The sequence below is a fragment of the Aphelocoma coerulescens genome, assembly GCF_041296385.1.
Source record: "Aphelocoma coerulescens isolate FSJ_1873_10779 chromosome Z unlocalized genomic scaffold, UR_Acoe_1.0 ChrZ, whole genome shotgun sequence".
Taxonomy (NCBI): domain Eukaryota; kingdom Metazoa; phylum Chordata; class Aves; order Passeriformes; family Corvidae; genus Aphelocoma; species Aphelocoma coerulescens.
In genome coordinates, this window is record NW_027184085.1 from 33,614,206 (window position 1) to 33,630,619 (window position 16,414).

At 40.0% G+C, this 16,414-nt stretch overlaps 1 protein-coding gene across 2 annotated transcripts in view; it reads left to right on the forward strand.

The window, feature by feature from the left end:
* ADAMTSL1 (ADAMTS like 1) overlaps positions 1–16,414 on the forward strand; it is a 437,554-nt gene that overhangs the window by 360,600 nt on the left and 60,540 nt on the right. For both annotated transcript variants that reach the window (XM_069002429.1, XM_069002428.1), the window contains 2 exons: positions 1,094–1,395; positions 5,939–6,068. In XM_069002429.1, the coding sequence (XP_068858530.1) occupies positions 1,094–1,395; positions 5,939–6,068 (432 nt within the window). The remainder of the gene's footprint in view (positions 1–1,093; positions 1,396–5,938; positions 6,069–16,414) is intronic.

The window sequence follows — 16,414 nt, forward strand, 5'->3', positions numbered from 1 at the left end:
GGAGAAGGCAAGATAATCAGATAAAGCTATCTAAATTATTCTGTATTCATAACTTTAATGCTCCAATATGATTGACATCAGGTATCAAAACATAAGTATTGCAGGTTATGAATTGCCCTGAAACTATTGTTTTGGATTGATTTAGGAGTCAGCATAGTTCAACATGAGCTCAGCAAAACAAGGCGTGTTACATTACTGCAACAAGGTAGTAGTGATATGGTATAGAGTTGAATGCGAGTCTTAGGCTTGATAACTTTGAATAAAATGCTTGTCCAGTTTCTAGCACTGGCATTGAAAAAGCAGCAACAACACAGAGAAATTGAGAAATTATTCCATTGATGAGGAAAATAATGAGAGATGGAATTCAGTCTGATTATTGTAATGACAGCTGCAAAGTGCTTTTAATAAAATATGCATGGACTTTCAGAAGGAAAAGTTTGGAGCATGTAAGGTTTACTAATCAGTAAGACAAGTGCAACAGGTAAACAAGTCCACAATAGAAACAAAACACTGTTGCTGTTTTTTTAAATGAGGGAAAAGTTAAATGTCCTAGGGAAATAAATTTAAAAAACAAAGAAAACAAAAAAAAAGAACAGCTAGAGAAATTATGAATTCTTTACCTTTTGCTAGCTTCAGATTAAGACTTAAAAACCGTTACTGTGATACAAGAATAAAAATGGAAATTATTTTCCATGTAATGCTGCAATTAGCTGATAACAGCAGCCTGTTCAATACTTAACTAATGAAAAAAAATTAGCAACTAAGGCAAAGATTACATAGGTTGAACACTTGGAAAAGGTAGCTAGTGGGATCATCATGTACATTGGGCACATTGGGAGATTGGCTGGATGCCTTGAACTGAGACATTTTAGGATCGAGGTGGGTGTTACAAGGGTTTGTCTTTCTTGTTGGATATGAGGAGATCCACCACTGAGTTGTCAACAGTACCTCCAATATGTATTTTTTAATAAATGTATGATGAGATTAAGTACTTGTTTTTCATTAAATAAAATTTGGCCTGGACAGGACTATCCAAATTTTGCTTGCCTGGAAATTTGTGGATATAACTTGCCTTGCTCTCTTCCTCTCACAGGTTTATTCCTGAGGCTTGGTCCACCTGTAGTGTCACCTGTGGAGTAGGCAGCCAGGTGCGACTTGTGAAATGTCAAGTGCTCCTCTCTTTCTCTCAGTCTGTGGCTGATCTGCCCATCGATGAATGTGAAGGTCCCAAACCTGTGTCTCAGAGAGCCTGTTACAGTGGTCCCTGCAGTGGGGAGGCAGCTGAATACACCCCAGAGGAGACTCAGCTTTTGTATGGCAGCTTACAGGAGCTGGATGAGCTCTATGACTGGGAATACGAAGGCTTTACAGAGTGCTCAGAGTCCTGCGGAGGAGGTAGGTGCAAAATGTTTCTGTGCTGGATTTGCTTTCCCTCTTTGAGTATGTGTTTGGCAGTTAATACCCATAGACATGCTGCTTTGCTATGGCTAGTTAGAATCATAGAACCATTTAGGAAGGAAAAAAAAGTTGAAGATTGTTTAGTCCAAACGTATTTGAAAAGGCATCGGATAAGAAATGTAAAAAATCCCACCCACGTGCACAACATACTTTAGCCCAGGACTTACGGATCTGTGCTCAGACTGTCACAAAGAGTGCTCAGTGTATTATATATTCCTGTTTCCTTTATCAACTGATTACCCAAAGGCAATCACCAAAACAAGCTAAATGTTAAAGGGGTCTGGTGACATATGCTAACAATCACATATCATTTTTAGTTCTTACCTCTTGGTTTTCTCTGTGCAAGCAAAAACATGTGGAAATAAATTGTCCTCCCACAGCAGATGAAATAAATAATGGATATTTTAAGGGCTCAGTCATTCCCTAACTCCTACCAGTAAGTGACATCAGCTCCAATCCCAGTGTGAGAGAAAACTTACGGCAAAATGGGTCTACTGATGTGGTGGTCTAAAGTGAGCAGGCTTGGCAGTAGTTTCTCAAAGTTAATCAAGTTTCAGGTTGTACATACTACAGACTATTAAGACATATCTCCGATATCCTTTTCCCCCCATCATTTTATCTAACTAGTTCTGAGAAATACATCCACTCCAGTATTTTTTTTAGTTAAAACTAGATTTTTCCAGCACTCATCTTTTTACTTTTTAACTTTCAGGTGATTTAAGAAAGGATTACCATAGATAAATAAAAAATATATACTGTAGAACTGGAAACAATTTAGCATTTTATGAGTTAATAATCTGTACAGATTCACAGGTAATCACTTACAATCTTGAAAACCACAATTAGTAGAAAAGGTTTCCTATGCTAACTTTTAGCTTGCTGATGGTAGTCAATATTTAGAGCTGTTCACAGCTGTCAAACCATTGACACTTTTGCTTTGTTTCCTACAAAAAAAAAAAAGTGACACTAGTGCATGCTAAGTGGTGACAAACAGTGATTTTACAGGAGTATGTGTCATGTGTTGAGGTTACTGGAGAGCAGTAACAATTTATCACACTTTTGCTGTGACTACCAAAACCAGAACAGTTCCTAGAAATATCCTCTTGACGTAATTTCTTAGACTATAGATCTTATGCTTGTGTTTTTCAAATGTAATTCACTGAGACTGATTTGTGGGAGACATTTTTCATTATAAATTTAATCTCTTTCAGTTGTCAGCAAAAAAATTTTAGGCAAGATTTCTTTTTGTCTGACATCAACTCCAATCTTTCCAGATTAGCAGATGCTAAGTCAGATATTTTTGTAGCCATAGGTGCAAGACTGGTCAAACTAGTTTTATTGGTTTTGGAGTCCTGGGAGAGGAAATTGGATAGATGCAGAAGTAACCTTTCACCTCCCAGAAGCAGTAACCAGAAGGAATGAGTTAGTCATTTAGTCTGCTGTTAGTGGCATCATTTCCCGGAGCTGTCATCAAATATCATGTAACAATTATTCTATTCTGGTAGATTTAAACACAGAAGTTCTTATTTGATGGTATTTTGAAAGTGAACTTAAACTGCCTAGTTTCACATCCCACCATTACACACTTTTATACTGTGATTTCCTATTGAGAACTGATTTCTTTTTTTTTCCAGGGAAGACAATTTTAAAGCAGACAGCTTTAAAATACCTTCTGATAATATTGGGCAGTAAATAATGCTTTGAATTCAATTACTTGGCAAATGAACTTCCTGAAGTTAATATACCTTTTTAAATTATCTCTGTGCTGTGGAACTTCTGATTTATGATCAAAAGGTTTTATATTCTCTAAGTGTTCAGTGACCCATCCTGATTTAAAGCTTATAACCATTTGCCACATTGACCAATCAAAAATAGAGGGACAGTCGTTTTCACTGTGCTGAGACACACTCAGTGTGAGATTCAAGAGGAAGCTGAAGAAAGTGATTCTGATCACATTTTTTACTGCTGGAGCAAGCCAGATTTTTTTTACTATTTGTTTTTTTTTTTGCTTCCTGGCACAAGGTATTAAAGCCAAAAACTGTCAATACACATTCTAGCAACCTTTTTCTTTGATATCTATGCTGTCAGGCAAGATTACTGGTCCTACAAGTACCGTTCAAAGATAGAAGGAAACTTTAACAGACAGAGTAGAGTGCTTGTAGTATGGACAAGAATTATTGGAATTGCCATCAAAGATGACTTAGATGACAGAAATAAGCATAAGGAATGAACTCACTGGGAGGTTTAGGGCTGGGTGGATACTGAAAACTGAAGAACAGTAGTATCAGAGCTTGGCTATATGAATTTGAGAAAATAAAACCATCAGCATGAGAAAGGGAGAAAAGGTTGAATTCAAGACCTCATAGTCATCACTTTTCCGTAGTTGACATTGAAACAGTCAGTGGAAAAGTGTTAAATTGATCAAGTAATAATTGATCAAGGGCTCATTAGTGACATCCTTCAGAGAGGAGAAACAAGCTGTGGAAGTACACTCAATTTACAAAATTTTATCTGAGAAGAAGCACATACAGAAGATGCGTGAGCTGTTTACCTAGCAAACAGAAACATGTCAACCAGCACGTGGCAGGAATCAGTGGTTTCTTTCCACTGAGTTTGGAAAAATACTTTCATGCTTTCCGTACCTCTGAATCAGCAGTCCTTTTTTTTCTGGCTTCATCAAATTGGTCTTGTCAGGCCTGCACAGACCTTTCATGCAAAGTAGCGACCAGTAATTTGAACACAGTGCCATTTCCCATCACGTAGAGAACCACCTGTGTTCTTCAGCCAGGAGCATTGCATTCTGGAGAATCCATATGCCTGTGTTTGCTGCACACAATATGATAACATGTTCAACAGAAAAATGACTGAGCTGGAAAAATAATGAACATGACAGGGCAGTGAACGTCTTGTTTCATTACTTTCTTTTCCTAGATATAAATCACTACCATTTGTTCTATCCCTTCAATAAGCTATCCTTTTTACAATTTTTCTTAAGTCTTTTGGCAGATGACTTGAATAGCAAAATAGCTTGAAAATATGGGGCCACTTTGTAAAGAAGGAAGCCCACAACAGTATTGGCTGACTACAGGGACTTTGGTAATTTTGATGTTGGTGTCCATGTCCAAAACTGTCAAATTTCTTTCTTTTCTTCAGTACCTCAGATACAGCAGACACAGGTCTTGTGTCATAGCCATGACCTTAATAGGCTTACACACATAGCAGCCAAAAAATTGGTTAACAAGCCCCTTTTCTGTGGGCTTCAGCTTATACTGAGATTAAGAAGAGTGAATCAGTGAGTAATGTCAGGAATACAGGAGCTATGATCAGCTACAGCACTTTGGTCCTGTTGAATGATATGAAATAATTTTTTGCCTAATGACATGTGCTCTGGCATTAGAAACAGCAAAAGATATTGTTACCTCTGTGACACTGTTTTTGGACATCCTTAAGGTCTTAAAACACTTTCTTTTGGTTTGGGTTTTTTTCCCTTCACATTAGTATCTTAAAAAATTTGTGAGATCTTTTGGAAAACTGTTGTTGTTTTTGAGACTGTGATGTAATTTTTAGGAATTCAGTCAATCTTTTCATAACTCAGGAAGTAGGAATGAATTTAAAAAACATACTTTCACTGTATTTGAGTCACTGTGGATTAGATTCTCGGAAAGTTCAGGCCAATAATTATCGTCAGACCCCTCTCCAACCCCTTTTACCCATAGGGAAATAGATTCTTTCTCACCCAGTCCTCTTCCCTATGGCATGTAATGCTGCAATCCATGATGTTCTAGCTTTCTAACCTTGTGATCCAAAAAACCTGTAGTACCCCTAGTCATAGGAAAAGTGAGAGTAACTGGTATGCCATAGACTACATCAGGAATTTTGATTTAACAAGGAATTTCTAAGTTAAAACATAATAACAAAATCTTCCAGTTTCTTAGTCCCAGCAACTACCTGTTCTTTCCCAGCTGTCTCTAACCCATTCTTTCCCATACACTCTGCAGATACAGATACAATCTGCAGGTTTGCATCTTTAGTTTAGGTGCAGGCCCATGGATGCACAAGAGTAACTGAGATCAGCTGAATTGTCTGACCGTGTTTTACTTTGCTCTTGCATGTGTATCAGTCATACTGTTGGTTAAAATACAGCATATGAAAGCCATGGCCTTCTCCACACGTTAGCCTGCTTGGCCTGAAAAATACAGTGCCTCATTTCACTCACTGGGGAAAAAATGAGAGCAGTGGACAATTTTCTGTCAGGCAGGTGAGCGGTGAATGATCCTAGGGACTATTCACTGCAACTGAGAAACCTTTCAGAGAGACTGAAAGCAATGACATGTCTACAGCTGGGGCTGCAGCCCAGAGCTGCCAGCCTAAGGCTGGGTGTGACCAGGGCAGCCCTGCTGGCCTTCTTGGGCCCAACTCTGATCTTGGCTGCCCCTGCAGGTACGGAGAGCTGTCTGTGACCATTATTTGTTGTGTGCAGGTGTCCAGGAGGCTGTGGTGACCTGTCTGAACAAACAAACCAGGGAGATTGCAGACGAGACACTGTGTGTTAGCAGCCGTCGTCCTCCACAGCTGCTGAAGGCCTGTAGCCTGGACCCCTGCCCCCCAAGGTAGGCATAATTTTAAGTGACCCCAAACTCAATTGCCTTTCAGTCTGGAGACACACACTGCCTCAAGGATGCTTTTCTTAGACTGCAGGGGCTTACAGCCTCTTCCTGCCACAGTCATATTGACCGGGAAGTACAAAGCAGCAGTAAGACCAAAGAGCAAACTTCAGACTACTTGCCTCCTCAAGTCCTTGAAGTAGACAATGTATGGATTGTCTTAACTTTACCCAGAGTTTTGTCAAGTTTAAAGAGACTTCTCCAACCTCTGCTGTTAGGATAAGGTTTTGCAGAACCTGCTCCTCCCTAGGATCAGGGAGTTTCCACAATCATGACCCTAAAAACAGCAGATCTTTCTCTGCAGGGATTCACATCTGCACCCTCGACAACAGAAAATATCTGTTACGACATTCTTGTGGTTTATTTAAATAGGTCCTGTCAAGTCTTTAAGATGTAGTGTATACATACTGTCTTTTTTCCCAGATGTACACAGGTGCATTTACTCCATTGTGACACTGCAGCAGATTTTAAATACATTGTTGTATAACCTTGGACTATTTAAAACACTCAGGGCTGTCCAGGTGGTAGATATACCTTAGAGTGTGTATTGGTAGGTGTATGTATGATTTATAAGACAACAGGCTACGGAGAGGTATGTCATTATGAATAATAGTAGATTTGGGATATGCAGAGAAAGTTCACATTAAAAGTCAAAGACAGCCAGCATGAAATAACAATAAGGACATAAATAATGGTTTGGTTGGTAATCAGGATTTTGAATTTGTGACAAGCAGAGACAAACAGGTTGAAATTTCTTTACCAAAGTATTACAAGTATTGGTTATGAAGATACTGAAACCCTGACTTTGTTATATTGTCTTCATTGTTGGAAATAACGCATAAATATTGTATAAATGTTTGAAAGTAACTTTGTAGGTGGAACTCTTGTGGTAATCAATAGGTAGAAGCATCACTGCAGCTGAGAGTGCATGGTAGAAGATTGATCAACCACCAATTCTGACACGAAAAAATAAGTACTCGGTAGTTAAGAAAAAACAAAACACACTCATATAGGCCAGTATTTATGTGACTTTTGTTACAAAAGTAATGTGAGTAATTGCACGAATGCTTCTTGAATTATTATGTTGTTGTTATCCACAGTGATAGCACTGTGATAACCTTGCTACCAGAGTGGAGCTAGTTTAAAGTAACCATAGGCATGCATTTCCCTCCATGAATTACAAGATGATCATACTGTAGGTGAGAATCAGCCTGTGAAGCAGAGGTGAAAGGGGATTGATGCAGAGGGGGAAGACAAGGCAGCTTTAATCCACCCCTAGGGCTGCAACTGAGAAGAGGGGAAGTGACTCTCTCCCCTGTATATACAACTTCTCTCCTGAAGCCCCTTCAGTCTGGAGGAAATTGCCTGTCTGCAGAGATTTAAGTGGCCCAGGATGAAGAACAGCACGTATTCTGCAGAATGGTTCCTCTGGTCAGAGCAAGTAGGCCTGCAGACTGCAGGCAGCGTGGCTAATGGAAAGAGAGGCAACAAGGCAAGTTGATGTGTCTACCAGGCAGACTGTGATGGTATAATTACCTTATTTCCTTCAAGTTTCTGAAGTGCTACACCTACCATTGTCACTGTATTAAATACAATGGTGTGTTAATGAAACAGATAGTGTATAAAGATTTTTGCTTTATAATCATTATTTACAGCAGCTTTAATACTTTAAATATGGAAAAAAATAAAGGATTATTTATTTAAATTAGATTTACTCCTTGTTTAAATTATAAGATGCTTCAGAATTCTAATTCAAGAAATTTTGACCCAGGAGTCTGATGGAAATTTAGGCTAAAATTGTGTCCTTATGAATGCTGATGAAGGCATTTCTACCCACTGACAAGTCCAAAAATTATAATACACTGTGGCTGTAACTTAGATCTCTTTTACAGGAGTTTCCAAAATCTGTGAACCATTGATACTTCCCAGAGCTCTTGCTGATGACTTATAGAGAGAGCTGGCTGGAGTCGTAGTGTTGGCTCTTCTCTCTTTTTTCCAGCTGCTTAAGCACGTTAACAGAAGCTAAAATTATAAAACCCACTTTCCTAAAATATTCTTGATGTTTAAGTGACTGCTGAAGCATGCAGTTGTTGTGGGTAGAGGAGGCATTCCATTGAAAAGGCAGCTGAGATGGTAATGAATGTCTTGGTAGGCAAGGAAATATTGTCCACAGCATGAAGAAAAGGCTGAGAAGTCTTGCCCAAGAGAATGAAATTATCTCCTAACATATTTAGAGAAATTATTCCAGTGACATTTCTTGAACCTAAACAGCCCAGCATGTTTAATGCTTGTGTCTAAAATTTAGTACAAGAATTTAATACTTGCATCTAAAATTTAGTAAAGATCTTGCTTAGCTCAAGTTGGAGAACATTTAAATGTTAGAACTTCAAAACTTAACGTTGCTTCTGCTACGGGCATTGTTAGTTACATGTGAGGCTACTCTGTAGCCTCTCAAAGGGTTAGTTGTGTAAACAATTGTTTTAGCTGTTTTACTATAGATAAAAAAAGCACTGAACTACAGAATCTCATCAGCCTTTCTGCACGGTCAGAAGGCATGGACCTCAAGAAAGATATTGTAGAAGTAGTAGGTGAAAAGTAATTTCGCTCTGGTTTTGATCCATCTTTTTTCTTTTGGACAATTTAGAAGAATGATACTAAAAGGATCTGCTCTGTTACTGTTCATTTTGCTCCTTACTGAAAATAGATGTGGACAGACTGGAAAACTTCATTACTCACTTGCAATTAATCTATGGTGTCATCAACCTTTTCAATCCCTAACTGCCCTGGTCTGTCTTGGAACAGAATATGGTAAAAGGTAGAATATACTGGCAATATACTTCACATTTAAGAAAACACTGAGAGGTGATGGTGCTTGCACAGCAGCTGAGAATGCTTTGAAATTTTCTTTGAAATTCTGGCTTAATATCTTAGCACATTACTATTCTGAGTACATGGAAGAGAGACAAAAACTAATACACAGAAATCTGTCTTCAGATATACACAGCTGTATGGATTCAGAAAAATCTCATACTTAAAATTCTTACAGAAGAAAGAATAAGAATCAGGAAGAGCTGCGCACAAAAAAAAATTGGAAGATTTCCTCCATATTCAAATCCCAACTGAGTCTCCTGGGGTTTCAGATTTTATTGAGAGCTTTTTGCTTATTGCTTCAAGAACAATAGCAGAAAAAGAGTCCAGACCCTTTTCTCCTGGAAAAACAGTGTAACAAAATTTCCCGGTTTGAACTGAACTAAGAAAATGGGAAACACTGCATAGCTGATTGCTAAGTTGGGAGCTAGTAAGTGACTTTCAGCACAATAGCTGCAGAGTAAAATTTGTTAAGATTAACTTGGTATGCCCTTGTTTAATAGTTCTAGAAAAGGGATGTATCTTGTTTTGATGTACTAGGAGAGCCAGGATGCTTTCCACAGGAAAGAGAGGAACGAAGACTGTGACTATTTTAATTCAGTCATTCAGTTACTTAATTAGTGTCAGTCAAGCTGTATCACTCGAAGAACTACATAGCAATAATTGAGCAGAGCACGGTCTTCCAGAAGTAAACTCAGAATAGCTGTTCAATGTCTAGAAGCTTCTTCTCTAAGTGAAAAAAATAAAAGGGAAGATCACTCAGTTTTTTTTGCTAATTGCTATGTTTGCATTCTAAATTACCAAAAAAACAATTAGAAGAACCCTGTGTCAGTGTTGGCTCTGCTGTTTTCAACAACAAAATTACTCACATCCAAAATGTGTCTTTTCCTCAGCCTCCACAGCCCAAATTACAGAGGCAGTCATCATCTAATCAGATATAATTGCTCTTGTTTATAAGAGCAACAGCATGAGCACCTCATGGTAAGCCAACAAACTCTACCAAAGGGGTGAAAGAGAATGTTGTAACTGTGTCATTAATTATAACTGCTCAATAATTTGGCCAATGCATGTTGAAAAGATTTGGTAAACATGTATGAAGTAGAGAAGAGAGAAGCAAAGCAATGAAAACCAGATGGCTGAAAATGGAGGAAATTACAGGCAATTTCTACAGCTTTATTCATGAATATTTTCAAAACTGAACTTTTATTTCTGTACAACAAAGAACAGCTAAATTCCACAAAAAGAAGGAAAAAAAATAAGAAAAAGCAGATGGTTCTAGGAATAGCACACAATTTCACCCCAGCACTCTACCACTTCAAGCCTCTGTGGTTTGCAAGAAAATACAGGAAACCATCTGAGTGGTTCTGATACCTGACCGAAAAGGTAAACATTGCCTGAGTTAGTCTGGGCTCTACCTCATTGCATAGGTGTTTTTTTCTCTTTCTTTTTCTTTTCTTCTGTGTCAGCTTGATTTGTGTTTGTGTGATGAATCCCCTGTTATTATTTTAATGGTAATTTGGTGAATGTGGTATTGTCATCTGTTTTGCTCTATTTCCCAGCTAAAGTAAAACTACAAAGGATAAAAAAATCAACATGTTTTTCAATGCATTAGATTGGTGATAGGTCAGACTTAGTGTAACACATGCTCCCATCAAGAGTCTGAAATTAATTCAAGATGTGTGAAAGGACCAGAGCTTTCTCTAATCCATTAAAGGTGACCTCTGTGTGGAAGGGTGTCAATGCATATGTGTTTTGCATTGGTGGGGTGAAATATTAGAGCATCTCTATCTAGTTCATGAAGGAGGTTAAAAGATCTGCAGGTCATTATGTCTACAGATACTGGCAGGGGATACCAGTTGTTGTTATGTTGCAGTTTGGGGGTTTTTTTCAGAGTTGTAAGTTAGAATTAGCATTAATGAGGCAAAGATGGTGTTACTGTCCCTTTGTGACACAGACAGGTTTTCAAATCCTCACAAACAACTGACAAATTTTTTTAATGGGATGCATTTAAGTCTATTTTTAGCTGAAGTGCATTGAGAATGTCTTTGAGAGCCTCTTAAGATGTAGCCCACACAGCCTTCTGGGATCACAGACCACAGCTTGAACCAGTGGTGGAAGAGTTTGGAGAATCAGACATTAGAAGGAATATGCTGTAACACAGGGCAGATTCACCCTTATTTGAAACCTTTAGTTTGCGAAATGTCTTAGACAGAAGTTGTGGACTTGGTGAGGGAATCATGAGGTAATTTGTTGCCTAGGTTTACTGTGCTGAAGACAGGCCTGTACAGGGACACGTAGACAAGCTGCCCTCCCTAGGCGGCCTTGTTATGCACTTGCCTGCATTACCTGCATGCCTACCCCCACTACTGTTAATACCACCCCGGCCTTAAAACATATTAATCTGTGACCTAAAAACATTTCTCTTCCCTCCCCTTTTCTATAATATAATCTTGTGCTTTGCACCCTTTCCAGCTTTCAAGAGGTTGTCCAAGATGTGTCTGACATCCCGCCCTTCCCCTTTCTCTCTGGTTGTGTTGCCTGTGATGGGGCAGTAGCCACATGCTCCTCAGTGTCCCTTGCTCAAGTACAGCTACAGTGAAGTCCCCAAGGAGACCCTTTTCAGCCATGTGTGTCACATTGAAATGTGAAGCAAAGCAACTTGCAAGTTTGGAGGGTCAGAGGAGCCGCTCTGGAGCTTCCATCACACCCTACCTCCAGCTCTTCTAGTTTAAAATTTCAGAGGTCTTCCCCAGCCATTTTGCTTTTTTAAATAATAAGATGGTTCCTTCATTAGATATTATTACATTAATAGACATTTTCTTTCACTTCAGCTTATATTATCAGACTGCTATCTTCATAAAATATTAGAGTGCAATTGCAAATTATTTGAGTGGGGGTTGGGTATAATGTGAGTTTAGAGCCTCCCCACTCTGTGTGAGTAGTACCTGCATGTTTGCGTCTCTAAATATCAGTGTGAAAGAAACCATCTTTAAATAGAGTAAGTGAGCTACTAAATATATTATTGGTCAGTTTCAGGATCTCAAAATAGAAAGTAAAAAAGAATAGAATCATCAAATGGCTTGGGAAGGACCTTAAAGATCATCTATTTCCAACACCCCTGCCATGGGCAGGGACATCTTCAACTAGACCAGGTTGCTCAGGGTCTCATCCAACCTGGTCTTGAACACCTCCAGGGATGGGGCATCCACAGCTTCTCTGGGAAACCTGTGCTAGTGTCTCACCACCACCACAGTAAAGAATTTCTTCCTAATATCTAATCTAAATCTACTCTCAGTTTGAAGCCATTTCCCCTTGTCCTGTCAGTGCATGCTCTTGTGAACAATATCTCTCCATCTTTCTTGTAGGCTCCCTTCATGTGCTGGAAGGCTGCAATTAGGTCACCCCAAAGACTTCTCCAGGCTGTACAATCCCAATTCTCTCAGCCTTTCCTCATAGGAGAAGTGCTTCATTCAACTTGGTGGCCTCCTCTGGACTCTCTCCAACAGGTCCATGTCCTTCCTGTGCTGGGGACCCCAGAGCTGGATGCAGCACTGCAGGTGGGGTCTCACCAGAGCAGAGAGGAGGGGCAGAATCCCCTCCCTGGCCCTGCTGCCCGCACTGCTTTGGATGCAGCCCAGAACACATTTGGCTTTCTGAGCTGCAAGTTCTCATTGCTGGGTTGTGTCCAGCCTCTCCCCCACCAGCACCTCCAAGTCCTTCTGGGCAGGGCTGCTCTGACTTATTCATCCCCTAGCCTGTGTTGGTACCAGCGTTGCCCTGACCCATTGTCATGGGTTAGCATAGCTACAGAAGTGGTTCTCTTGCAAAGAGGTGCTTACAGCTTCCTCTGTAACCTGACAGAACATATCAACTGGTTAGTTTGAATATCAACAACTTTTAAGCCACTTAAAGAGCTTGACACACCTCTGTGATCCACATTTAAGAATGAACAAACCCCGGTAAAGCTCTCTCTTGCTTCTGCCTTGGGACAGGTAACGGGTGGGGGGCCCAGCGGGGCCGGGCCGGGCCTTTCTTGGCTTGGCCGGGTCGGCTGTGGCGCAGCCCTGTTCCATCCCTGGCCATCCCCACAGCCCTGCTCTGTGCAGGCACCTCCCCCCTGCTCCATGCAGGCAGCCCCTGGTGCAGCCAGGGTTTGTCTGGGGCCCCTGCCCCACTGTCTGGCAAAGATCATGTGGCCAACAGCGATAAGCAAACTCCAGCTGCAAGGCCCAGGTGAGATTAACCCTTTTAGTGCTGTAAGTTTCTTCCAGAACAGATGAAGCCTGCAGACATTAATCCTCTTCCGAGTCTGAGGAGGAGGGAACGTGAAGAAAACACCATAGAGACACCAAAGTCAGTGAAGAAGGAAGAGCTGAAACCCTGAGGGAGGAGAAAGAGGAGATGCTTAGAAGCTGAAATTCTGTTGTAAAGCTATGGTGGTGATGGACTATGATATATCAGAGTACCCGTTGTAATTTCATGAAAGCATGGGGGGTTGGAGCATTCAAACTGTAATTGTGGGCCAAAGTACCTGTGATGAAACAAGTAAATGACAGTAGCTGTAATTTGATGAGGCCCCTTTGCTCCTGGGGGAGGAGGAGAGCCTCTATTCCTAGAGATGATGATGAGGACCATGAGGACCCTTTTTCTCCCAGGGAAGGGGGAGGGCCTCTATTCCTAGAGATGAAGATGCTCCCAGAGATAGGTGAAGAGAACCTTTGTTTCTGAACATTCTTAAAATGGTACCCCATTAGCTCAAGATTGGACCCTCGACAACAGTTGTGGGGAAAGCTGTAAGTCAAGGGAAGGGACTTTCACATGTGAGCAGAGAACCAACCCGGGCGGCTGTCTCTCTGTGATACTGAAGCCATGAGAGAACTTCTTGTGGAGATGTCTCCATAGCATGAGCAAGAGAGACTCCTCTCCCTAAGTGAACTGAAAAAGGTTACTATAGAAGTGGTAAACTGACTGAAAATCTCAAGGGTTGTCCTTTTACATTGTCAGTGGGAGAAGGGAGAAAGGTGGGGGGAGGAGAAGTGTTCTGAAGGTGTGGTATGATTTTTTTTTCCTTTCTTTTAGGTCTGTTAATAAACTTCTTTATATTCTTTTAAGTTTTGTGCCTGCTTTGCTTTCTCTTAATTCTTACCTCACAGAAGGTAAATAAGTAAGTAATGAGTATTTTGGACCAAACCACTGCACTTAATTGGTGTTTCTGCCCGGTTCATGAACTGAACCCGCTACGCCCATGTGCAGCATCTTGCACTTGGTCTTGGTAAACTGCATGAGGTTCCCATGGACCCACATTATGATCTTTGCCAAGTCCCTCAATATAAATATGCAAGATATAAATATAAATTTCAGTGTAAAATACTGGATCTGGATGCACCCTTGGAACAAAATTCTTGTACTGCCTTTTTTAACAGTATGTTGCAAGAAGGGCACAGAAGGGACCTCAAAGCAGAACATAAGGGAATATAAGCAGCCATTATGAGTTTCCTGAGTTCAATCACAGTACCGTATAGTTATATAGATATATTCTTAACTTCTACTGTTCTGCCTTTCCCCTGCGAAAAAAACTATAGAAACATTTTGTATGCCTGATTTTCAGAGACAGTCTGTTTGTATCTTGTGCCCTGGTGAAATAGTTCAGGAACAGTTCATCCTGTTGAAAATATTATGCCTGTAATGCTGCCAGCCAGGTCAGCAAGAAGCTCATATTATCTGCTGTTTTTGTGGTAGTACTGATCATAAAACTTGGAGTTTTGCTAGAGAATTTCTGAAACCCACTCACTGTTATCTGAACACTCTTTCATTCATGAATATGCTTGCTTTGTCCATTCAATCCAGTGACATCTTCTTTACTTCTTTCCTACCTTTATCATCTCAGCAAAGGCTTCTTCAGATTTAGGGAGAGTCTTGTTACTGTGTGGGACAAAATCACATTGTTCATGAATATTGATCTTACAATTTGTGAAGTCAGGCTTTTTGTATGTTACTTCTGTACCATCTACATCCATTTTCAACTATCTAATTTTTTAAAAGCTTAGTTTTAGAAGGAATTTCAGATTATGTAAGTTGATTGCACATCTTCCTCACCTGCTGAGCTTTTTCTTTCTTTGTCTTCTGGTGTCTGTAAGCTTGTTGATGTCTCCTTCAAGGAATAGCTGTGTTTTTTAATATTTTCCATATGGCATAAAAGTAGGCTGAAGAAAAGTCCTGCATGGAAAGCAGCAGTGTGAAAAGAGCTAGGGAGTCTTCAAAATCAAGCAGCTCTGTCATGGGCAGCAGGGTGTAAAACTGTCTGTTGTGATTTAAGCTCAGGTAGCAGCTAAGCACCACAAAGCTTTTCGCTCACCCCCTCACACCTCAGTAGAATGTGAAGGAGAATCAAAACTAAAACTTGTATGTTGGGAGAAGGAGGGTTTAACAATTGAAACATGAATAACATACAATTATAGTAGATAATAATAATGATCATGATGATAATGAAAATAATAATAAGAGGGAAAGAAAAACAAACAAGGAAGAACAGAGATGCACAATACTATTGCTCACCTTCTGACCAGTGCCAGACCCCCTGTCTACACCCCAATCAGCCGCCTTTCCAGGTAACTTCTTCAGTTTATATACCAGCCATGACATTCTGTGGTGTCCAATATCCTTTTGGCTACTTTGGGTCACCTGTCCTGCTCCTTCAATTTTTTTTTCTAATCTTCCTCACTGGCAGAGCATGAGACATTAAAATAGTCTTTAACTTAGTATAAACACTACTTAGCAACAGACAAAATATCAGTGTGTTATCAACATTATTCTCACGCTGAATCTGACCAGCTACAGAGAAGAAATTAACTCTACCTGAGCAGAAACCAGGATGTGGTTCCTTTGCTTCTTTACAATAGAATGTTGACTGATGTGCAAAATTTATTTCATAAATTAGTGGTTCTTGTGTTTCTGCATTGCTTCAGTGTAGGTTTAGGGCAAGGTACATTAGCTCAAACTCACCCTGCTGTAGTTCCCAAGGTGTGTGTTTGCTCTATGGACTCCTCATTCAGCTTCTGCCATCTCCCATTACAAGTACAACTTGTGCAATTTGTGTTCTATTCCTCAAACCTCCTTGCATTATTTCTTAACCAGCTTTCCACCTTTACTGGTGGAAAACCACTGGTGGAAAACCACTGTTTTAGCCTTTTCCTGTTTCATTCTTGAAAGGCCTACCACAGATCTATTTTCATTGTATCTCACATAATACATTAAACAGCGCCCTTGTAAGAAGTTTCTGCTTTAAGCATAAGCCCAAATCTAAACTGGTATTCATTTATCTTTTCAAACCTAATCTGGTCTGTGTAGTTACATTAAAGACAGCCATTGCTATCAATTATCTCAATGCTGGAGTTATCATCCAAAACAAAGGTCTTGTGTGAGAC